The sequence below is a fragment of the Eubalaena glacialis genome, chromosome 5 (genome assembly GCF_028564815.1).
Source record: "Eubalaena glacialis isolate mEubGla1 chromosome 5, mEubGla1.1.hap2.+ XY, whole genome shotgun sequence".
In the NCBI taxonomy this organism is placed as follows: Eukaryota; Metazoa; Chordata; class Mammalia; order Artiodactyla; family Balaenidae; genus Eubalaena; species Eubalaena glacialis.
The window spans coordinates 116,613,263-116,638,031 of NC_083720.1; the positions used below are offsets into that span (position 1 = coordinate 116,613,263).

Here is a 24,769-nt window from a genome sequence, read left to right on the forward strand (position 1 = left end):
TTACTAATTCTTTTTAAAGGGTTGAGCATTTAGTACCGTGGTTTAAAACATTTTAACATCTGTGTGTATTTGGACATCATGATTGGCATTTAGAGGCTTCTCTTACCATTTATCTATGTGGGAAAGTTTATCCAGAATTTCTTTCTGAGAAAAATCTTGAATCTGTCTTAGGGAAGACCACTCCCCCTTCCAAGTGAAGGTGAGCTTGCCTTCCATAGAGACTTGTTTGTGTCTTTCCTTTCACATTTTTAAGAGATTATTAGTCCTGTGACTCAGTTTAGCTGTTGTTGAAGCATGTGGCTCTACATTTACTGACAAAATAAAATGGCTGCATTCCAGGTACTCGTCATGGAACGTAATCTAGAATTTACCATTCCAAGCCTCACCTAAGAGAAATAATGTTTATGCAGGATTGCCTGAAGAATATGTAGTCTCTTCATTTGTCCATACTCTAAATCTATCCCAGGATTAAGTCAGTCCCTCCGAGAGTCACATACCTGGATTCCATCATATTGCCAAGGGAGGAATTTCTTATCTTAGGAATAGAAATAATGTGTTTTTCTAGGCCATCTGGTTTGTTTTTACATTATAGTCACTTTTGACTCTTGTAAGTGTTCGTGTTTCTTTCTTTATGTTGCCTGCTAGAAAGCTTAATGTCAAATACATGGCACACCTCTAACAAGTCTATAGAATTTCATGGCATAATTTTTATGTACTTCTTACCCATTTTTGCATTGTCTTACTTCTCTTATGTTAAATTTATTTTATCTTGATGCATATGCATCTTATCTATCCTTTAATTTTAGTTGTTCTCTATCGTTCCTTATTAGATTTTTTTTAAAAGCTCCATCTCCCTATGTGTGTTACACTATAACTAGTTTAACATATCTGTATATTGTGAATTCCTAGATTTTAGATTAAGAGTGACCTAAGGTTGAAATGTTAATTAAATGTTTTAATGTTCTGTAGCTCTAAAGAAAATAGTTGGATAAAATGTCAGCATGTAGGACTATTTTAAACATTAGAAAAAAATCATCTCTCTGAAAAGGAGGGTAATTGTGCAAGTTTGCCTAATCCTTTTGATCTTGGCACACAGCAATACAGACTTCAGTTGAGATTAAAACTATGAATTTCAAAGGAAACATGGCCTTCAGTGTGTAAAATATATAACAGCTGGTTGACTACTCCATTTAAAACGACACAATAACAATCGTAGACAGGATGAGTCTCCTGCCAAAGGATGCACAAGTGCTTGATGGTTATTATCAAGATATGATACTAACTCACACTTTTCTTTAGTAATAGTATAAATGTAGAAATGAACAGTGTGCTGCTGGCTCCAAAATCTCTCTTCTGCCCAACAGTTCAAGGGCAGTTTAGAAGTACAGAACTCCTTTAGTGATTTCTCTATCTGCCTTTCAGCCCGGTACTTCAGTGTGTTGTTGACTAAATTTCATTTTTTTAAACTGTCAGATAAAATTTTTATTTTTAGCATCCCACAATTTTTTCCTAAATCCTTGATCCTCCTTTTTTTCCCCTTGACATTCATGAATTATTGTTCTTAATGTCACAGCTTCACACATAGTTAAACTTTTTTTTAAGCCCCCAAAGTTAAACTTTTCTTTGTAAATAATATAAAATTTGTTTAACATTCTTGTTCTATGTTTATATTAAGGTAAATATCTGAATTCAGAAGCATTTTTGTGATGTATTTGTAATCAGTATGGGAGAATGTTAAGCTCATGTTAGTAGATTATAGTTCATGAACTACTTCAGTATTTTCACTGTTGTGTTTCACCTGAACAAGTAATCCTTAAATAGGTTAATTAATGCATTTTTTTTTAAAAAACGGGGATTAATGTGGATTTGTCACATCTGGAAAAATCCCATTTGGAAAGCATATTTACATTTTGAATTTGTATCTGTCCAATATGAAAAAAACGTTGATTTTTCTCTGACCTTTGTTTCTCGAAGAATTTGATATAACAGCAATTTTTCTTTTCTATTTTTTCAATCTGTTTCAAAAAAGGAAATTATAGGTAAATTAAAAATTTGCTGAGGTTACTTGGATTCATCACAAATTCAGAGCCAGCATTTAAGGAGTTAATGTATCTTATTAGGGGGACAGGAAATCTGGCAACTATTGCAGAAACTAGACCTAATGGTGCACACAAACAATTTGTCAGTCTTCTTAAATGTGAATAGCTTTCCGCAAAGTGGCTGCTTTTGCTTTGTTTGAACAGGCTAAACTTTTCCTTTTTGGACTTTAAATCTTAGAAGTGAAATGTGATCCACATATTCAATCAAAATCATTTAATTCAAAGCATATTTTGATTGGAACAAAGTTGACATGGAAAGAAACTCTAGAATAAAAAAGTTGAAAGGACTTTATATCATATATTTAGCAGGAAAATTTGAAACAGTTCTAATTAGGCTGAAAAAAACAGCTTTCTTCAATGTAAATTACAAAGGTCATATATCAATGTTAAGGAAACATTACCACTAGTGTTTGAAATCCAGCACATGCAAACATAACAGACCAGTTCATTTTAAATCTCTGTGTGTGTGTGTGTGTGTGTGTTATAAGAAGGCCTTATTACATGTTTTTAAAATGAAAAATACTTAAAATACCAAGTTTATAATATTATATATAACATTTTTGCCAATACAAACATTAACTCCTTTGAAACTTATTACTATCTACACTCAAATGAATTAAGACTCTTAATTATATGTACAAAAAGTTACAAAACTAATTTTTATACTTTCTTCCATTAAAATATGATTAAATACATCTTATAATTAAATGCATATCAAGTCAAGAGGGTTAGTCAGTGATTTTTCTTATTTGAGGCTTATAGCTATGGCATTTTGTATCTTGGAATTGAACTGGACCTTCTCAAAGCCTGGGAATGGAAGTAGTAGTATGGGGTGCAGAAGCCTATTTCTTTCTGGTTATATAATTATTTCTGTACTTAAAAGTTTGTAAATAATATTTGATTTATTTATTTGATTTTTTATAAAAATTATTTATCCTATAGATTTCAATAGCTTTTATTTAGTTGCTTTTTAAAAATGGCATGGTATGAGAAGATTTAGCAAAAGTGTAACTAAATATTAACATCAATCTGGGAATTACAAGTATGAGAAACACAAATAATACACAATTAAGGTTTCCTGGTCTTGAGGTAAACAATTATCTAATAATTTCTTTTGTTAATTGAAATTAGTTTTCTTGATTTTATGTAATTTTTACATTAGAGGAAATATGATTTTTTGAAGATAAAAGGAAATTGCTAGAGTATTTCTAAAGCATGCATAGATTACTGAACATATGATTAATGCTTTTTATTTTACAATTTTTATTCTCAAATAGCTTAGAATTTCTTGGAAAAAGCAAACGATTTCTACATGTTATCATATTATTTGACTCCACTATAAGAGCCAACAATAATTTTATATAACATTTTTTATTAATAAATAATTCATTTCCTTAATGGGTTAGTTTCAGGAAGATGTAGATTGCGATCTTTCAATGAGATTTATTGTTAGACACATATTCATATATGTTATAATTATTTCTGACACAGGGCTACACAAATGAGTTATTTATGAATAATTTACTATTTTCTTTATAATATTAAACCTTTAATTTGTTGATGTTCTGCATGTGGGCCAAACAAATGAAAGTTACTAATAAGTGTTTGTATTTGACATCTGTATACTGTACTTTTTAGCATATCTCAAGTGTTTTAGTCTCTGCTTAATAGATCTCATTAGAAAAACAGATATCAGCCCCAAGACAGTTTGTCAAGACTAACATGGGTCCCCCTGGATTGGATTGACAATTCGTGTGAGGCTTCATATGATTGTCTTTTCGTAGTCTTATTTGAACCTTAACAAATGAATGTTAGTCACTGATTTATTTTATAATAACTCAGATGAGTTGAATATTATTGTATTGTGTTGGACATTTTAGCGGATTTTCTTTTTTACAAATTTTACTCAGAGCACACATTGGATGTAAATGATGTATCTAGCCTGCTAGGGGAGTACTAACAATTGATTGGTTAGGTTTGATAGCAGCATGGGAAGAATGTTTCTATCCCCTAGCTGCAAACCGTATTTAACTCCAGTCCTAATGAGGACTGTCTGTCCTAAAGGCTTTGAAAAATCTCAGATGCTTAGCATTCCACTGGCATGTTTTTATTTTTTTGTGACTGAAAATGTGCATATAAATAAGTATTTATATAAAGAGTATTTTTAAAAATCTTAACGTATGAAAGGGGAATTAAAGAATTTTTATGTTTTTGAATCTCAAAAACAGAAGTTATAAAATGTATTCCCAGGGTTTTCCATTTTGAATTATTTGTATTTTTTTACCGTCAATAATTTCCTGCAGCTTGTTCTTACTTCTTCCGTCAAGTCTTTAGTAAGTGCATTTGTTTATTATCATATATATACTTTTGGTTAGGCAATTGCCATTCACTGGTATCAAAAGGATGTTAAAGTCCTGAACTGACTTTGTATTAAATGATTTTTAAACTTTTGGCAATTCCTGTATATCCATGGCAGTTGTTCTTGTGGTTCCCTTTTTAAAGCTCTGATATATTGCAAGAAATGATTGAAGACTGCTGAGATTTTTAGTTTAGTTTTTTAAAATGTATTTAAAGTTTATTCCTTAAAGTAACATGTTTGTCAACCTCTGGAAGAGATTTTGCCAATAATTCGGTGAATTACTGGTCAACCCCTTAAGGACTGACCAAGTGTAACAGGGTAAGGGGAGGGATGAACCATGGCACTATGGTGACTTCTGCATGCGTGCTTGTGGCATAATGTGAGCATCGTGTCTGTCATTTCAGCATTTTTGCTTAACATTTTGATGTGGTGTCAAGATGTAAAGGTTTAAGCATCTAAATCTAACCATCTTCACCATTTTGAATGTGCATAAAGAAGTAATCAACATTAGGAAGACTCACAATTCTTTGTTTGATGACACATAAAATAAAATTGCCCTAGTTTTTAGAGCTTTAATATTGAGAAAATTCATTTGTACTTTGTCATTTGCTGAGCCTTCTGGAATTTTATAGTCTCAAATCACAATACCACGGACACTCAGGAGACTCCTGACTGTTTTATCTTATTAAACAATTTTGAAATCATTAATTTTTAATTAGCTTAGATGCAGGGTTTCTTTTTATCATTTCAATAGTGTGTGTGTATATAAACTAAACGTTTTTTATTTAAACTACTGGCGAGAGTATTATTTACATAAATAAGTGTAGGTCCTTTCTTAAGAGTATATACTGTGAGTTTGCTTCATATAGTCACACATTTTTGTAGACTCAGAGATATTACATGCTCATCTATTATAGTAGAGCTTTTCAGCTGTTTATTAACTCAGATTTTGAACAACTAAAAAGAACGTAAGCTCAAAGATATGTATAGGTCCTTCCCTGATTGAAAGTTCTAATTAAGTGAATTGGAGAAAATTAACTGAAATTAGCTGTCAGAAAGTCACATTTAAATGAGTGATGAGCTAGTCTGGCAGTAAACATTTAAATGATATAAATTGCCATTTAAGTGTATGGTTTAATGTTTGTCATGCATTAATGTGACATGAGACTGCAGTGACAATCAAGCAGCTTGCTCTAATTTGAACATATTTAGGGCTTTTGTGTAGAGTGCGCTGCTCACAAATTAAGACAATTGCTGTTTTTATGTGTCTCTTTAAACATGTCCTCCAGCCCCACCCCCTCACCCCCATCACTACCCAAGACCTAAGTTAATGAAACAAACATATCATTTTTTGTGTGCAACTTGCATTAATAGTTCCTGGATTTTCAGATTAATTTTAAATCCATGTGCTTAAAATAGGACTTTCCTGAAAGTTATTACAAGTCCTTCTCTTCTTATTTCAAATAAAATATGAAGCAGTTTTGTGCTCTCTTAGCTGTTTACTAAATTTATAAATATAATGAGTTTTATAAGAGATGTTTTAAACAGTGACTTTTACAATTGAAACTAAATAAATATTTTTAAGGCATATTTCAATTCAGGTATACTTTGGAATATGAGAATTGCCTAGAGTTTTAGTTATAGAATTATTTTTTATACTTTATGATATGTGATATATTATGAAGCCATGTTAAATGTTATTAAAGGAAATATATTATTTGAATTTAGCCATAAACAATTTTCTTATTCATAGGCAGTTGTTTTAATAAAGCACATATCTGCACAAGCGTACACCTGTGAACTAATAGGAACGTCTTTTGTCACGAGATGATTTATATCTCATTGGTTGCTTGCTATAGAAGTTAGTCAATTTTGTTTTAAAACCAACAGATTTCTTTTTATAATATTGAAAACGTAGCAGCAAGCCACACCAAAAATACATCACAGTCATACACTTATGACTCTAAAAATAAGAATTTCAGTGAGATACATTACCTGATACAACTTGGTATGCTTCAAATTAAGCTTCACAGTTTGAGTTTGTGATTTGAATAACATTATTTATTGATAGACTAGTCCATAATGCTAAGCTTTTATGTTGGGATAATTTTTAACAACATTAAATAAGTATGAATACTTTTCTAAAAATAAGAAGTCTCTGCTCATTAAAACTCTTTAGGATTTTTAACGTTATTAAGTTCAGCAAACATTTATTGGCACCTATTGTGTTTTAGGTACAGTGCTTGGAACTGGGAATGTCATGATGAATTGGAAGTGGATCTTGAACCCAGCATTTCTATTGAAAACTTGATTATGTTCATTCATTATTTATTAACACTTATGTTAATAGCATCAAATATTTGGTCTGATTTGATACTAGTACCTAGAATAATAATTCAGTAATTATAAGTATCCCTCCCAAGATCTAATTTGTTGTCATAAAAACTCAGTTGAAATAACTAAATAATTTGGTTACAGTTGTTACAGTAGACAAAATGTTTTAATTCTAGAAAAATTATAAATATTTCAAGTGAATAGTCAATGTTTAATATTTTCACATTTGCTATCCCAAAGTAACCTTTACATTGTATGACCTCCTTTCTTTGAAACGTAAGTTGAGTACCTGTCAGGCCCTGAGTTACGAACGTGACCGAGATAGACCCAGCCCTGGTCCTCCAGTGCTCACAGTACAAGTAGACTAATACTGAAATCTAAGCAGTCGATTGTAATTCAGTGTGACACGTGCTGCAAAGTCTCTGTAAAAATGGAGGACAAATTCTGGTGGAAAATAGGACATCAGAATAAGTCTGTTCACAGTCAATTTAGAGGTAAACTTTACTGCTTGTTCTAAATTCCTCTATATATTTAAAAAATAGAATTCAGCATAATAATAAGATCTACACCTTTTTTTTCAGGCTCTGGAGAGTGAATTTGTTTCCTGCCAGCTTCACCAATGGATTGATCTCATTTTTGGCTATAAACAGCAAGGGCCGGAGGCTGTTCGAGCCCTCAATGTGTTCTATTACCTGACCTATGAAGGAGCTGTCAATCTGAATTCAATAACTGATCCTGTATTGAGAGAGGTAAGTTATCTGACTGGGTCTAACAGGTATCTCTAGACCAGAAGCTATTAGATCTCATCTTCCCCATGCTTTCATTTTACTGATAATGAAACTGAAACCAGATGGGTAAAGTACCCTTAAGCAGAATAACCTTTAAGTTAGTGACCTAGCTGGGACTTGAACCCAGAACTTCCCTCCAACAAAATGTTTGACTCAGTATAAGATGAGAGCTTTTTCAGTTTGAACCCATTAAGGGATCAATAATCATATTTCTAATTTTTATAACTTTGAAGGCTACTCACTAATTTAAAGAACTAGGAAAATAATAATTCATTAAAGAAATAGGATTATAAGCATAAATCTATTTAAATGTGATAAAACACATATTTATATATGATACATAAGTACGTGTAAAACCATATAGAAGTTAATAATACGAATGAAGTCTATAACTTTCCTACATCATCAAACTTGGTGTTGGATGTTACTGAGACTTGTTTTATCTTTGTCATTGATTTTCTTAAGTAAAACACTCAAAACATGGTTTTGATAAATACAATATTCACCAAAAAGTCTGCATATAGCCTTGCTTTTTTTTTTTTTTAAGTATTTTAATTTAATTATACATCCTCCAGCTAACATACATCATATACAAAGATGTATGTATGTTCATGGAATTCAACCGATAACACCTTACACATCTGTACTATTTTAGAAGAGCACTTTATTAAAGAAACCAGGGAGTTTTGATTCATAGGGAAAGTTGTATATCACTGTAAAGGGAACATTGTTTGCAGTAAGTAAGATTTGTCATTTTTCACTGTCACTTGATGTATTTCTTTATAATTCTACTTATGACCTGATCACGTTGACAGTATATGAAAGTACATATTTATGTATATTTGCTAACATATATTATCACCTGGTTTATGTGCTAGATAAAGAAGGTTAATACACAAACAAAAACAGTATGCACTCGATGCACATTTATCTTAAATTGCACAGGTTTTGAATTGCTGTGTTTCAGTTTATTTTAGAACTGGATCAGGTGAACTCTAAAAGACTCTTCCAGTTTTTCAGTTCTTTGAAAATGTTCCTTTCAGGGGGCATTTTATTTTATTAGAGCAACAACTGACTGCATGACACAAAATATGCATAAGTTCTGTGTATGAAATTGAGGTTGGAGCAAACATGCAAATGGTGTTAACATAATTTCATTGTTAGAATAGAATTGAATAGGCCCATATACTTTCTTTTTTATTGTTTTAACAATATTTGAACAGTGGTTCTATTAATGTCCATAATTACTTTTCAAATATACCACCTGGTTCTGTTTTTTTGGGTTCCCTTGTAGTAATTATCCCTATCTCTACTTAGCTTTTATATGCATGGAATCAATATAGATTTGATTTTGTCATGTCCTGTTTTACTTAACATACCAGCATATATTATTTTATGTTGCTATAAAATCTGTGTAGTTTTAATTTTGAAATTCCATAATATTCTGTAGAGTTGCTATGAAAATGTACTTAATACCATTTCTCCCAATGTGGGATCCTATTTTTTTTTAAGACTTGTCTATTAGTGTGTCCAAGTCGATATAGTGATACTTTTCCCATCATTAAAGTTTGTGCAACATGTGGTTGATAAAGGATGGCTCTCTGTATCTGTGTGATGCTGCTAGTTAAAAAGTGAAACATTCCATCAGCTGGTTGTTTCCTCTATAGATCAGTCAGTATAATTGGCTCTTTGTTTTTACTCTGGATTGACCCACCCTGCTTCTCACACACATCAACGATTTACCAAAGGAGTTTACCATATACTGTTTACAGTACAATCTAAAAGAGCACTGTCCAATAGAACTTTCTGTAGTAATGGAAATGTTCATTGTATCTGCACTGCCCAATACAGTAGCCACTAGTCACAGGTGGCCATTGTGCATTTGAAATGTGGCTAGTGTGACTGAGGAACTGAATGTTTAATTTTAGTTAATTTAGACAGCCACATATGGCTAGTGGATACCACATTGGACAGGGGAAACTAGAAGACTGTTGTGTATCTTTGGTTACCAAATTTTCGAAATCCAGATTCTGGGCAGGTGGTCAGACAATGGGACAATAAATGTTTGTTAAATTAGCTTGGTAGAATATTTGAAATTGGGCATAGTCCATTTAGGCATTAGATATGTAGTTGACATACATGTGTAAACCAAATTATATTTTTTCTTTCACTTAAAGTAACATGTTATGACTTCAAATATTGGTTTTTATTGTAGTAAATAAATATACAATTTACGATGTTAACCTCTTTTGAGGTATAATTCAGTGGCATTAAATACATCCACATTGTTATGCAACCATCACTACCATCCATCTCCAGAATTTTCGTCTTTTCCAAACTGAAACTCTGTATGCATTATACAGTAACTCCTCATTCCTCCCTGCCCTCAGGCCTTGACAACCACCATTCTACTGTCTCCAGGAATCTGGCTATTCTAGGTACCTCAGATAAGTGGAATTATACAATATTTGTCCTTTTGTATCTGGCTTATTTTATTAAGGTTCATCCATGTTGTAGCATGGGTCAGAATTTCCTTCCTTTTTAAGGCTGATTAGTATTTCATCGTATGTATATACCACATTTTGTTTATCCATTCATCTGTCAATGGATATTTTGGGTTGTTTCCACTTTTTAGCTATTGTGAACGATACTGCTGTGAACATGGGTATATTAATACCTGTTTAAGGCCCTGCTTTCAAGTCTTTGGGGTATATACTCAGAAGTAGAATTGATGGATTATATGGTAATTCTATGTTTAACTTTTTGAGGAACTGCCATGCCAAATAAGTTTTCAGTATTTATTTTTCATGATCAGCATTTGCTGAAGACTATTTAAAACTTTTGCTGTAAGTTTCTTTTCTTCCCCACATCTCCAAGTGATTAATTATTAGCAAATTAAACTTTAACTGGAGAGCTTTCCAACTCATTGCACCCTATTTTTTTTTTTTTTGACTGCACTGGGTCTTCCTTGCTGCACGTGGGCTTTCTCTAGTTGTGGTGAGCGGGGGCTACTCTTCATTGCGGTTGCACGGGCTTCTCATTGCAGTGGCTTCTCTTGTTGCAGAGCACAGGCTCTAGGCATGCGGGCTTCAGTAGTTGCGGCACGTGGGCTCAGTAGTTGTGGCTCGCAGGCTCTAGAGCACAGGCTCAGTTGTGGCACATGGGCTTAGTTGTCCTGTGGCATGTAGGATCTTCCCGGACCAGGGATCAAACCCGTGTCCCCTGCATTGACAGGTGGATTCTTAACCACTGCGCCACCAGGGAAGTCCCACCCCCTAATTTATTTTTATATTATATGTTATATAAACATGTATTATATATTAGATTCAGCATTCACTCAAAAAACATGGCCTATGATGTATGGTGGGTACTCAATGTTCTTGAAAGACTATATCATTCATTACTTAGCATTATTCATATAAGTATACATATTTGCTTTCTGAATGTTATTGAAACAAATATGATCTTTTATCGTAGCCATTCCTTATCATAGTGCTGAATTTTGTGACACAATGCAGTATGATACAGTAGAATACACAAACAAACAAATGTGGATTTGATTCCTGGCTCCAGTGCCAACTAGTGGTGTGACTTAGCTCTTCCTGAGACTCTGTATATGGAATTGGTATGATAATGCCCACCTCATGGAGAATTAACTGTTGTGTAATACATGAAAAGGCCTGCCATGGTACCTATCCCATCATAAGTACTCAGCAAGTGTTAGTTCCTTCCCTTATGTTGTTCCCTGTTAAACCTGTGGGTTAGAAAACACAACTATGAAAAAGAATATGAATTACCGATTGCATCATAGAAAGAATCATAAAGTGTTAACACTAGAGAAGTTATTAGAGATTGTTTCTTAGAAGATGCATACAGAATTCATTGTAAAGTGAGGCAAGGAGAAAACAGAAAACAAGACTAGGTCATTAATTTTTTTCGACAACCTTTTACTAAACCTAAATTATGTAATAAGGTTAAAGAGTTGAAAGGCAAGTCCCTGCCCTCATCAGCTAGAGTTCATTGTCTAGTGGGGAAATATGGATAAGTAAACAGTTATAATACTGTGATAAATTCAGTGTAGAGATAAGTACACTGCATGCATGCACAAGCGTGGAGAATAGGCACTAAACCTAGACTGCCAGAATCCAGCCATGTTTTTTGGGAAATGAGAGGCCGGAGCTGTAGATTGAAGGGTGAATAAGAACATTGGATAGAGTTGTGAGCAAAGGATAGCGACACAGAAGAAACTGTATGAGCCTCCTGCACAATGTGTGAAAGAGATCATGGCTGGAGATTATGTTTGTGGAATGAGCCAAAAGTGATAAGGCGAAAGAGATAGACAGGAGCCAGAAAAAGTAATTTTAATGCCATGAAAAGTAATTTTAACTGCATTATAAGACAGTGGATTGAAGGTTGGAGGTTGGTGACATAACCACATGTGTGTTTTAGAATCTGTCTGAAAGAAGGCTGAACAAATAAGAACTGAAAAGTTCTCATTGGATTATTCTAAGAGTCATTAGAGAAGGAAGCTTAGATGGTAGAGGACTGCGCTGTGAATGGGAGGTGAACAAGTAAACACAGTGAGGAAAGGAAATAATGGAAGGGAGAACTTGTCACTGCTTTATTAAGATATAGTTCACATATGATACAATCCACCCACTTGAAGTATACAATACAGTAGTTTTGGTTTATTCATGGAGTTCTACAATCATCACCACAATCTAATTTTACAACATTTTGTCACCACAGAAAGAAACCCTGTACCCATTACCAGGCACTCTGAGGGAGATTTTTTTTTTTTAATGGATAGGTAATTGACCATGCTTCTGTGTTAATTGTAAAGATCCAAAAAGAGAGAAGCACATGAAACATAGAAGAAAGAAAGCATGAAATAGACTGCCAAGCTCTATGAGGAAAAGGAAAGGAACAAAATCCAGAACACGGATAGATAAAGCACTGGACAGCGGGAAACAATACTGCCTTGTCTGCGGTTAGAGAGTGGAAGGTTAGCCTGGGGACTGGTGTAAGTAAATGTGCCTGAATGAGGTGGAAAGGCAACAAGATTATGAGGGTTTGTGCCAAAAGTGAGGTAATATTTGTGGAAATACCTGACATAGTGATAGGTGCTTAATTAATGCTCAGTAATATGTAAATTATTATTTCCTTTACATGTTGTTTTTCTCTGTTCTCAATAGTGGGAGAGTAGATGTAGAAAAAAGTTGAATAGAGAAGGGGTGTGCATGTGTGTGTGTGTGTGTGTGTGTGTGTGTGTGTAATTATACATGTGGAGAGAGAGATGGGGTTTGGCCATGAGAGTATGGTGGAATATATAAAAAAGGATTGAGGGACTTCCCTGGTGGTCCAGTGGTTAAGAATCCACCTTTCAATGCAGGGGATGCAGGTTAGATCCCTCGTCAGGGAACTAAGATCCCACATGCCGTGGGGCGACTAAACCCGCGTGCTGCAACTACTGAGCCCACATGCTCTGGAGCCCACGCGTCACAACTAGAGAGAAGGCCGTGTGCTGCAACACAAGAGCCCACATGCCGCAACCAAGACCTGGCACAGCCAAATAAATAAATAAATAAATATTTTTTAAAAAAGACAACTAGGAGCAACTGTAAAGGGATATAAAAGAAGATTTTTCTTTAAAAAAAAGAATTGAGAGTGGAAGGGTGGTTAATGAAATTGTTAAAGGGATATTGTTGAAATGGTGGATCTAGGCTGCTTTGGATAAATAAGACAGGGCCTTATAAATTGGGAAGGTTTATTCTTTCATTAATTATTCATTCACTTATTCAACAAATATTCATTTTGTTCAAGGTGCTAAAAATACAGAGATGAGCGAGAAAGTCAGCCCAAACCCCTTCCCTCATGGAGCTCACATTCCAATGAGGTGCACAGAAAATAAACAATAAAAACTAATTTCAGTTAGTGATAAGTGCTGTAAAGAAAAAAGGCTGGGTTACAGAATACACAGTGACTTGGGAGTAGAACAGTCTTTCAGAGAGGTCGCTCACAGACTGCCTCTGTCTTCATAAAATGTTTCCTTCCACACTTTGAGAACAATGTAAATTCATATAAGGAAACCCCGGGAGGCAGCTCCCATTGCTCTACTCTGGCCAACCACGTGCCCATAACCCCAGGCCAGGACAGCCTCCCAAGTCTTGTCAAGTCTTGCTAGTTGTAAAGCTTCCGCTATCACCATCTTCTAATTTACTTTCCACCCCATCTCCAGGCCGTACCATTTTTCCTTCAGAATCTTGTTCTTCTAAGAGGCTTTAACATCCCTAATACTAGGAAATTTGTGCATACACTTGGCTTATATTGAAACATTATCCCTGTGAAATCACAATAATGGTACCAGGATGGATTTGTGCCTCTCTAGTATTAAAAGCAGACTAGACTAGACTTATTTCTGGTCACTATGATATACTTGGTTCAATCTGGGACACTTAGATGTCCACACAGTCATACACAGAGGCAGGCTCTCCACATACAAGTCGTGTATTCACTTACTACTTGGGAAAAGCTCCATTCCTCTTGAGAAAGTTTTATTCTAGAGTGAATGATTAATACCTATGGTGCAGTAAGTGATCATAAAAATAATCTCTCTATAAAAAAAGCACTAAACAGTAGAAATAATAACCATAAGAGGAGGAAGAGTAATCAGAGAAACAGCCTGCAGCACATTAAACTTTTATGTTGTTTTTAATTTTTAGAAAACAGCTGGGTTATCAGTATACAACCATGTCTGTATTCGCATATGTCACACACCAGAAAGAATTATCTTTCAGGCAAATATGCTTTTCCTCCCCGCTCCCAAATATCTGTGACCTCTGACTAGAAGATATATTCTTACCTTGAGCTCTTTATTCTAACAGACCTCTTGACTCTTCATTATTTCTCTATTTCCTTGGGGTACCTTTTTCCCTTTTTAATCTACTCTATTTTCCTAGCATTACATATATGTTTTTATAGACAAGGTACAAACAAATAAAAATTGGTTATTTTCTGATGATTAATTCTGCTGAATTTGGTTTGACTCATTCACCTTTCTTCCTTCTACCGGCATTTCAAAAAAAAAAAAAAAAGAAAGAAAGAAAAACTAAAAACCATGGAAAGAAGAAATTAAAAAGAGAGAAAACTTAGGTTAATTGAATTCAGAGTCAGATCTGAGTAAGAATAAATATTTTTATTAAGGAAAAAACCTTGTTCCAAAATCCAAATTCACAAAATAAATTAATGATGAGTTGAATATTAACTTTATAAAATAATGTTTCTTTTCCTAAAAAATGTAAAATAAGTATTTTCCTTAAAGACTTTCTTTAATATATTTAGAATATAATTGTATTTATAGGCATGTTTTCTAGAACAATTCTATATCCTTTCTTATATCCAGAGTTCGCCTATCAATTATCATGTAAATGATATTTGCTATATCCAAAAGTTCAGAGCTCAGTTAGCTATTCCTTAGTGTAAAACAGTTCACTGATGGAGTTTTATTAGGTCAGAAATAAGTGTTTAAAAATTGTAAGTACAGTGATGTGCTCTGAGTGAGATGTGTACACTACATATCTGAGCACAAGGGAGAAACAGCCAACCCAGATTTAGGCAGGAATAACCCACCTGAGTATAATCCTTAAAGAATGAGGAGTTAAGTAGGTGAAGCAGTGGAAAGCAGAGAACACAGTGTATGGGAAGGAGCACTGTACAGCCCCATGGCTGGAGAATAACGTGTGGGGAGTGGCGGGGGGGGGGGGGCATAAGAAGTTGGTGATGAAGAGCAGTTAGGTTGACGGTGTCTCCAAAGCACATTTGGAAACCATTTATGTCTGTCATTAGTCTAAGCCACCATCATCATCTCTCCCCTGACTAGCATTAGTAGTCCTGGTCACCCTTTTCTACCCTTAACTACCTACAATCCACTTTCCAGAGAGCTGCCAACGTGACATTTTAAAACTGTAAATCAGATCACATCCCTCCTCTACTTAAGCTTTCCTATTTCACATTAAACAAAGAATAAAATTCTGCTTGGTCCACATGATCTGGCCCCTGCCTGCCTCTCTGATCTCATGCCATGCTGTTCTCATCCTCATTCGTGTGTGCTGTTTCACTGACCTTCTTTCTGTTCCTGAGCCTGTGAAGGTTGTCACTGGATTAGCACCTTTTTATGATAGCCATTTTCTCTGACTATCCCAGATTTTCACATGCTGGCTTCTTGTCATTCGTGCCTCGGCTTGAAGGTCATCTCTTCAGCAAGGGCTTGCCTTCATACATCCAATCTAGTATCTTTTTGTTACTAATTTTAACTTAATTTAAAGCTGAAGACTGATACATATGATACAGATTGAGACTTGAGTCACCTTGGGCATAGTCATTTTTCTTAAATGTTCTATGTGTACTTGAAAAACAATGGGCGCTCTACAGTTTTTAGGAGTAGAGGCAGTTTTACCATATGATATGAGTAATGACAAGTGAGGAGTGTAATTAATGAATGTGATTTTTGTTATTAACATTAGTTATTGTTCTGTGGTATATTTGAACTTAAACTAAAGAATCCTGTACTGCTATTCTTTCTCAGTTGTTATGCTCTCTTTTTGTATTTTTCCTATTTCTACTCTAAAACTATCAGTTCTTACTTCTTGTTACCAGGTCAGTATGTCTGCCTTTTGGGTACCTGTCCTCTTACTCAACAATTAGCTATTTTTTAGATGTGATAGCCTGAGAAACCAAATAACCAGATATGATAGAACTAAATTTAAAGTAAATAAATAGGTTTTGATTACTTCCTCAGCTACAAAAGTATAAATGATAGTAATCAAAACTCTATGCTCTAGTTCTAAGCTTCAATGGAACAGAATAGAGCTTCCAGAAATAGACATATGATATATGAAAATATATGATAAAGGTGGTATTTTAAATCACTGGGAAAAGGCCGTCTTATTCAACATGTGGTGTTAAGACAGCTAGCTAACTGTTATAGCAAAAATTTAGATCCCTATTTCACATCTTAAGGTAAAAGAAATTACAAATGAATTACATGTTTTTGTTTGGAATAAAGATTATATTGTAAATATAAAAAGTGCAACTACAGGACTTAGAAAATACTGTAGGTGAGCATTTTAATAATTTTTGGAATGGAGAAGGCCCATTTTGTAAGTCAATATCAAAACCAAAAGTCATTAAGGAAATTGATATATTTGTCTACATAAAAATTGAAGTTATTGTACATCCAAAAAAAACAACAAATGACAAAGTTCAGGAACAGATAATTCACAGAAGATGAAATACAAGCCACAAATGTATGAAACCTCACTAGAAATCAGTGAAATTCAATTTAAAATCCAACAGCATTTTTTACCTATTAGATCATCTAAAATGAAAAATAATGAAAATTCCTCATGTCAGTTAGAAACACACATTGTCATATATTTGGTGAGGATAAAATAGATTGAATTTTTATAGCAATCTATCAGTTTTTAAAATACTCACCCACTATTTACTTAGAACTTTAACCAAAAGGAATAATTGAACACATATGTAAAAAAAGATGTTCAAGTGTATAGTTATTCATAATAGCAAAAAAACCCCACAAAAACCAAAACCACATAAATGTCTAACAATAGAGAAACTGGTTAAATAAATATTGGTAAATCCATACAGTGGAATGCTATATACATCATTAAAAAATATTGCTATCTAGGTCTATATGTATTGCTATGGAAAAATACGTCGCCATATTACATGGCAAAACAGATCATGTTATGAAACATAGAAAATACAAATTTTATAATGTGTATATATGCATTAGGAAATTTCTGTAATTATAGACCCCAAGATGTTTATATGGTCATCTCACCAAAGATAGTCATTATCTTTGGTTAGTGAGATCATGGAATTCTTTTATTTGCTACTTTCTGTATTCTGAAAGTTGTTTCTCTTTAAAATCAAGAGGAAAAAGCCAACCCACAACTCTTTCTCTCTTTTGAGGGGGAAAAGTCTCTGCTTGAAAATCCAAACAAGTGATGTACGTTAACATGAGGATAAGGATATTGACTTTGCTTTTGGCTGTTTGGAGGTCTCCTGTAATTACTTTGTGGCACTGGCCATGTTTAACATTGCTAGGATAGTGACTTTGTATAATGATCTTCGTGTAACTTTGATAAAGAAGAAGGAATTTACAATTTCTTAACTTTTATCTCTCTCAGAAATTAGAGTACCTCTAATCTCTTAGATTGTTATTTAACTCACTGAACTAGGATTCTTTTTCATACTTTTTAGCAGTTTGAATTTATTTCCTCATTGTTCCCAGCATATTTGAGGAGGACCAAAAAAGATTACTTATACTCTTAGGGAAAATATCTTAGATATATCACTGTTGATTGTAGTCCTTATCATCATTTTCTAAAAGCAGGAAGGCTTTTGACCTAAGATTCATGAATTCTCAATCTCTGGGTTCACTACTAAATTGTGTGTGTGTGTTTGTATATAATTAAGTTGTATATAAAGGGATTTAACAACTTATTTATCCAAAAATTGTGCGTTAACTCTGAAAATTCAAATACTCTGAAAGTATAAAGTAAAAGAGTAGAAGGCCTCCGTCCCTAAGTTTAGACTCTGTTAGCTAATGCCAGAGTCTCATGCTAAAGTCAGCTATAGCAATTTCTATATGATGTGCTTTGATATACACAGAAAAAAAGCCTCTGCCATAGACTTCATTGCCTTTCACTCAGTGCTTGAAACTTTACCATTAGAGATCATTTATTTGGTTACAGATGTTTTTTTTAAACAATTTTTTCCAGTCATTCAGCTCTCTGTGCATAGAACTTGATAGGAGGTTTTGACAAAAGGAAAAGTACAGACACAGCACAGGGTCTGAGCAGCCATTATGAAGGGAGGGCAGGGGCAGATCCTGGGGTGAGCTGGGAAGCAGAGGTGGAGGTTCAAAGAGCAAAAGATACACTGCAGGTAGATGTTGCATAGGATAGCATTAATATGAACAATATCATCCGTGCTTTTCCATCTTGCACCTTATTGTAAGTACTCACTACATTTCCTCTGGAAGCATCATTTTCTCCTTTACTTTTCAAGCAAATACAATGTGATTTTATGTTTATGTGAGTTCGGAAATTAAAGTTATTTATTTCCTTCTGAAAATGGAACTCAGCTCTATTTACATAGATGGGTAGGGAAGAGGAAAAGGAGAACCATGATATTGCTCAATTTAAACAATTATATACAATGGGTCTCATAATATGAAAGTAAAACCTGAAAATTTCTCCCTAAGTTGTGTTTAGTGTCAGTGTTTGATTTTCCCTCTTCCAAATTTATCCTTCCAAATGCTGTTTTAGTAACACATAATCACTCTGAGAAGGTCTGTTTTCCAAAAGAAGCAGCAGCAGTGTTTAAGTTCACATGACCCCAGTTTCATGACAGCGGTAGCAAATCAGATGTCTTATCCAAGGAAAAGCATTTTTGGCTTAGAATTCAATCACTTTCATGGTGGGAGTCAACAGCTTATTTCAGCTCTAACACTACTGCAGAACACTGGCTGCAGTGAATCTTTCAGAAAGCATAAACACAATTGGTATTTATAGCATTGTTAACATTTGTTAAATAGTTCGGGGAATGGTCTGTAAGCCCGTTTTAAGCAGGTGGGGCAGGAATTTTTGTAGTGACTGCAGTGAGATTTAAGAGTAGGACATTAGGACCACATGGTCACGATGGTTGTAGCAAGAGAATAAAGTAGAAGTATTGAATACAATAAGTTAAGGCTTCATGCAGCCACAATTCAGGGTGTTACAAAAATAATCCTGAAGCATCTCTAGCCAGAAGTGTGTTACACAGATGGCATATTTGACACAGTGCAGGGCAGGAACTGTACAATGAAAAGACAAACAGTAAGGATTGGTCAAGTTTTAATTGAAAACCTACATTTAAAAATACCTTGAAATTATGCCAGACTTTCTTGTATATTAAAAGCACAAAGTTTCCCTTAGTCAATTAAACATTAAAGTTGTCAGGAAAGCTAATCTTTGTATTTTGCCAGTGATTATGCCTATTGCAGACTTATTAGTTAAATAGGTGTAGCTGAATTATACATGCAAGGACATAAAGCAAAGTATTAATATTTTTATGATTTTTTTTCTCTATCAGCTACCCAAGGAATCCTGAGCAATTCCATGTGCTGATGACTTCTGTCATAAACCCCTGATCCCTTCAGGCACCATCTTCATTTTAAATTGAAAGTATGAAAAGTACTCTCAAATCAAGTGACTAAATTTTGTTCTCAAAATTGTAAACTAAATTCAAGTTTCTAGAAAGATTAAGATTAAAAAATTACTTACATTTGAAAAATCTATGTAAGATTATTTGCAAGTATAACAGATTGCTAACTGTTAGAATAGCATAGTCAAATTTCTAATTTCAGAATAGCAATGTTGTTTTACTTCTAACAAAGACAAGGAAGTTTACTTAGAATCACTATTTTTAGTTTCCATTATTGGTGCAAAGAAGGAACTGAGATTCTATTAATACAGTATTTAGGAAATGCTTAAGTGCAAATTTTTTAAATGTTAAATATTATTTAACTATGTCATAACAGTAAATGTATTGCCTTCCCTCTCTCTGTCCCTGCCAGTACTGTGTAATTGGGGTGTGTTTGTGTTTGTGTGTGTGTGTGTGTGTGTGTGTGTATTGTCTTTCAGGCTTAAGTGCCTTGAGGTCAAGGATTCCTAACTGCACCTCATTCCAGTGTTTGTACATGGTAGATACAAATATTATTGAAAAAATAGATGAAATGATTCTTACCAAATGACTGTTTCTTTCTGTAACATAGTTTAAACGTATTTGTCTGGTTTTGAGAAATAATTTAACCTCCTGAATGCAACTATCCTGAATTTTTTTTTCTTAAGAACTTTTTACTATGTTTTCACTATGTTTTCCTCTTAGTATTGGCAGCCTTTCTGAAGCAACATTCCACTTATTTTTCTAGGCAGGCTGCTTTATCTACTCGTTTCCAGTAGCTAGAGATGGAGGTGTTTTGAATGAGCACATCAGTGTTCTAGACAGAGATACTGTTTGAAATTATCCATGAACACAGTGCCGCTGAACATTATTGAGTGACGTTTGTTTCTGTTGGTTGTGTCTGCTCTGACTAGCTGGTTTCTTTCAGATTGGCAGCTGGGATTATGCTGCAGTGGATGGACAGCTACAAGAAGTGGAGGTTGCAGTGAGGCTGAGCTGGGCTGGGCTGGGCTGGGCCTCAGGGTAACGTGCCTGGAATATATGGGCTCGGTTAAAAGCACTAATAGGAAATCTATGCATATTTTCACAATTTATAATTATGTTATATTTCACCGTGGTAACTTCCATAATATTATTGACTAAAAATATAAGTAAAACTAGTCCTTTTCCTAATTTCCCCTCTCCCCCGGTTTCTTATCACTGTATTCGTTTTTTTTTTTTAGAGGTTTACTTTATTTAGCTAGCTGCTCTTTCTCTTTGCTCTTTATGTACTGTATGCCATCATGATATGTATATGCTTCCAAATACCTAATGTAAGTAAAACATTGTTTACTTGCAAAGTGTATATACCTTTCTAAATATTTAGTTAGCGATAAATGATGGTAAAATATTGCTAAAACTAATGGCTCCTTGAAATCAGATAGAAATAATTTAGGAAATAAGCTCAAAATAACAAAATTAACTTTGTAACAAGGTCTATTGATTTCATAGTGTTTGACCAGTTTATCAGTTGGAATTGTCCCTAGGTGGTTAAGAAATACTTCTGGTTACTATGTTAATGGAAAAATTAAATTTCATAAAGCTATATTGCATATTGTCAGATTTTTCTTTAGATTTTTATGTTTTTTAGTTTTAGATTTGTTTCAAAATGGAAATTTTTTATTACTCTATTTTAAAAGTAATACATGCTTTGTCTAAGATATCAAATAGTATAAAAGTGAAGAAGGTATTAATTTTTATTCTGCCAGTCTTTTCATCTACCCCCCACCAGAGATAATAGCTGATAAGTTTATGTACCTTTCCAGATTTTACACGTGTGTATTTATGTATGTGTATACATGTACTCACATAACACATGTTAGTGTGTGTTTATATAGTTTAATTTTATTTTATTTTTAATTTTTTTATTTAAATGAGATAATAAACTATATTCTTTGATGATTTGGAATTTTTTTTAATCATTATACTATAGACTAGTTTCCATGTCACATATATTCAGTTCAACTCACTCATTTTAATGACTGCATAGTATCCCATTAGCATAGTTTAATTAGTTTTTTCCCCTAATTTTTACTATTATAAAGTGCTATAATAACCATCTTTGTATCTTAATCTTTTTGCATTCATCTGACTCCACTTTTATGAAAATTTGTAGAAGTGGAATCAATAGCTCAATCTTTATCAGAAAACATAAAAATTTGACTTTTAACTAAATTTTTGTTTTTCTCTATGTCTAATTTCTCAAAATTAAAAAAAAAGTTTAAGTCTTTCAAGTCCAAATTTACATAGAATTACTTCTGTTCAATTAACTTATTTCTTCACTATATACATCTTTTGTGTGGATTACTTTGCATAATTTGTTGGTTAAATATCATCTGGTGTTTATTTTGAATGTAAAATCTGATTGACTTTTAAAAATTCCATATGCTGGTAGTATATCCATGACACTTGTTTCTTGATAGGCTACTTATCTTTTACATTATGCTTTACAAAGCTTGATTCCTATATATTTTTTATTTCCAAGGCACTATGAATATTTATATTTCAATTTTAAAAGATTTCTTTTAGGTTCATTATGCTATTTTTTAAATTTTGTTCATTTATTGTTCTGACTACTAAAAAGTAACTCTGTATTTAATTTCTTATGTTAAGAGGGAGCCTGGTTTCACAACGTTTCTAAATGATGCTTTGCCTTTTTTTTTTTTTAAAGCAGCTAGAGGTATTATGCAAACAAGACCATTTATATTATAAAGATAATTTTCTCTTTTAGATTCTTCATCCATTTTTAATCAAGTGCATCTAGTTGTTATAGGTTTTCTTTTGGCCTTAGTAGTTAATATTATCAGGATTTTTGTCCTTTAGGAATTAAATACTAACATATATAATAATTAGTATGCTTTTTTAATTTGCTAATACCAAATCTGGATTTTAACAGTGGCTTCAGAGAGCACTGAGACTGGTTAACTAGGAAGTTGGTCAGTAAACAGTGGAAACTGGTCAAATATCCAGCAAGTTTTTCTCCAGCTTAATTCAAATGTGTGAAGGGCAAGGGGGAGAAATAGGCACAAGTGATAATATGACACGTAACACAGGAGAAATCACTAAATGGCCTTATTGTGACTCTTTTTAAACATTGAAAAGTGAATTAATTCTGAAATCCAAAATATGAAGTCTTATTTGGATTTGTAAATATCTTTCGGTAAGGAGTTACTCTAGAATCTTAAGATAGCCTTCTAGTACTTAATTTTGGTAATGTCAGAAATTTTTAATATACTAATAAATGGCATGTTATTTCTTAATAAATGATTTTTTCAGTTTCCCTATCCCAATTTTATAGTGCTTTTAGATGTAAATATATAGGGGATAAAATGCAATTTCAGAGTTGTGTGCTTAAAAAAAAGCAGAGTACATATGTGTTTACCTTAATTGCATCCATATGTTTAAGTTATTCCTCCCCCAAACTCATCTTAAAATAAAGTTTTACAGCTTCATTGTTGGTTACTAAGTGTTGTACTGAGTTAACTTGTTTCCTCTGTTAGATTAAAAAGACCACTTCAGAGAGACTAAAATAGTCACTGTTAAGTTGAAGCCCTACATTGTCACTAAGCCAGTTTACTTTCCTTTACTTTTCTCTCTTTTCTTTCATTCTTTTGTTTTATATAGTGTGTGTATCTATATTCTCTCTATATGTAATGTCCCTTTCTCTCTATATAGCCATAAAATCATGCAAGTATGCAATGGTTGGCACAGAAAACAATAGAATGCACAACTTGCTGAAAATCTTTTCATAATATTTCCATTTAGAAATCCATTAATAAATTCTCTAGGTAATATTTGAGATGCTGTTTATAAAACATAAATATGTGGTTTTACTGGAATGTCTTGAAGTATTTGCATAGTCTTTTTTTTATTACTATGTATTTCAACATCTGGAATGCTGCCTGCTGAATTCAGGTTTATTATAGAAAGTAGTAACAGGCTATTTACAGAAATAATTGGGAATTGATGAATAAGAATGAAGTAAGCTTTTCAGTAGAAAATTTTTTAAATTTTTATTGGAATATAGTTGCTTTACAGTGTTGTGTTAGTGTCTTGCTGTACAGCAAAGTAGTAGAAATGTTTAATAGAATGTTTTTTCAGTGCTGGGCTGCTCTATAATAGTGTTAGGAGTGTATCTCTTAGCTGCATACCTGCTGAATTACGCTGATGTGGATAACCATTCATTCATTAAGTAAATATTGATTGAGCACCTACTGTGTGTCAGGCCCCCAGAAGCACAGAAATACTTAGAAGTCTCTGGTCTCAGGAAGACTTATAGTCTAATTGATAAGATAGAAATTAGACCAGTAATTATAATTTTAGTTAAGTAGGTAGTAGGGGTCTGTGCGCATTGCTCCAAAGCAACAGGGCGGGGCAGCAACAGTCTGGCTGAGATCTAGAAAGAGATTTCTCAGAGTACAGAGATGCTGAGCTGAGTCTTAAAGAATGAAGAGGAGGCAACCGCACAGAGAAAGGGAATAGAAAAAATCGGAAAACAAATACGGAAGCAGTTTGACACATTACATCGCACATTATAGAGTGTGAGAGGGACGGTGTCAGGGCATGAGACTGGAAACATAGGCAGGAGCTAGATTACTATTATTAACCTTAATTATAAGTGGTTAGTCACATTTATTAAATGCTTTCTTAACCTCAGCCAGACACCATGTTGTCTTTTATGTGTATGCTGTAATAATAACATCAAACACTGACCTGTCAAGAACTGTCCCAAGTGTTTTATATTATCTCATTTAATCTTCACAGCAACCCAATAAAGACCCACTGTCATTATTACCATTTGTAGACGAGGAAACTAAGGCATAACTTGCCGGAGTCACTCAGCTAATATGTGATAAAGCTAATATTTGAACTGAGGCGGTCTGATTGCAGTGTCTGCATAC

General features: G+C 33.6%; 1 protein-coding gene across 4 annotated transcripts in view; it reads left to right on the forward strand.

Annotated features, from left to right (window-relative positions):
• LRBA (LPS responsive beige-like anchor protein) overlaps nucleotides 1–24,769 on the forward strand; it is a 776,641-nt gene that overhangs the window by 693,980 nt on the left and 57,892 nt on the right. For all 4 annotated transcript variants that reach the window (XM_061192552.1, XM_061192551.1, XM_061192553.1 and 1 more), the window contains exon 48: nucleotides 7,374–7,541. In XM_061192552.1, coding sequence (XP_061048535.1) covers nucleotides 7,374–7,541 — 168 coding nt within the window. The remainder of the gene's footprint in view (nucleotides 1–7,373; nucleotides 7,542–24,769) is intronic.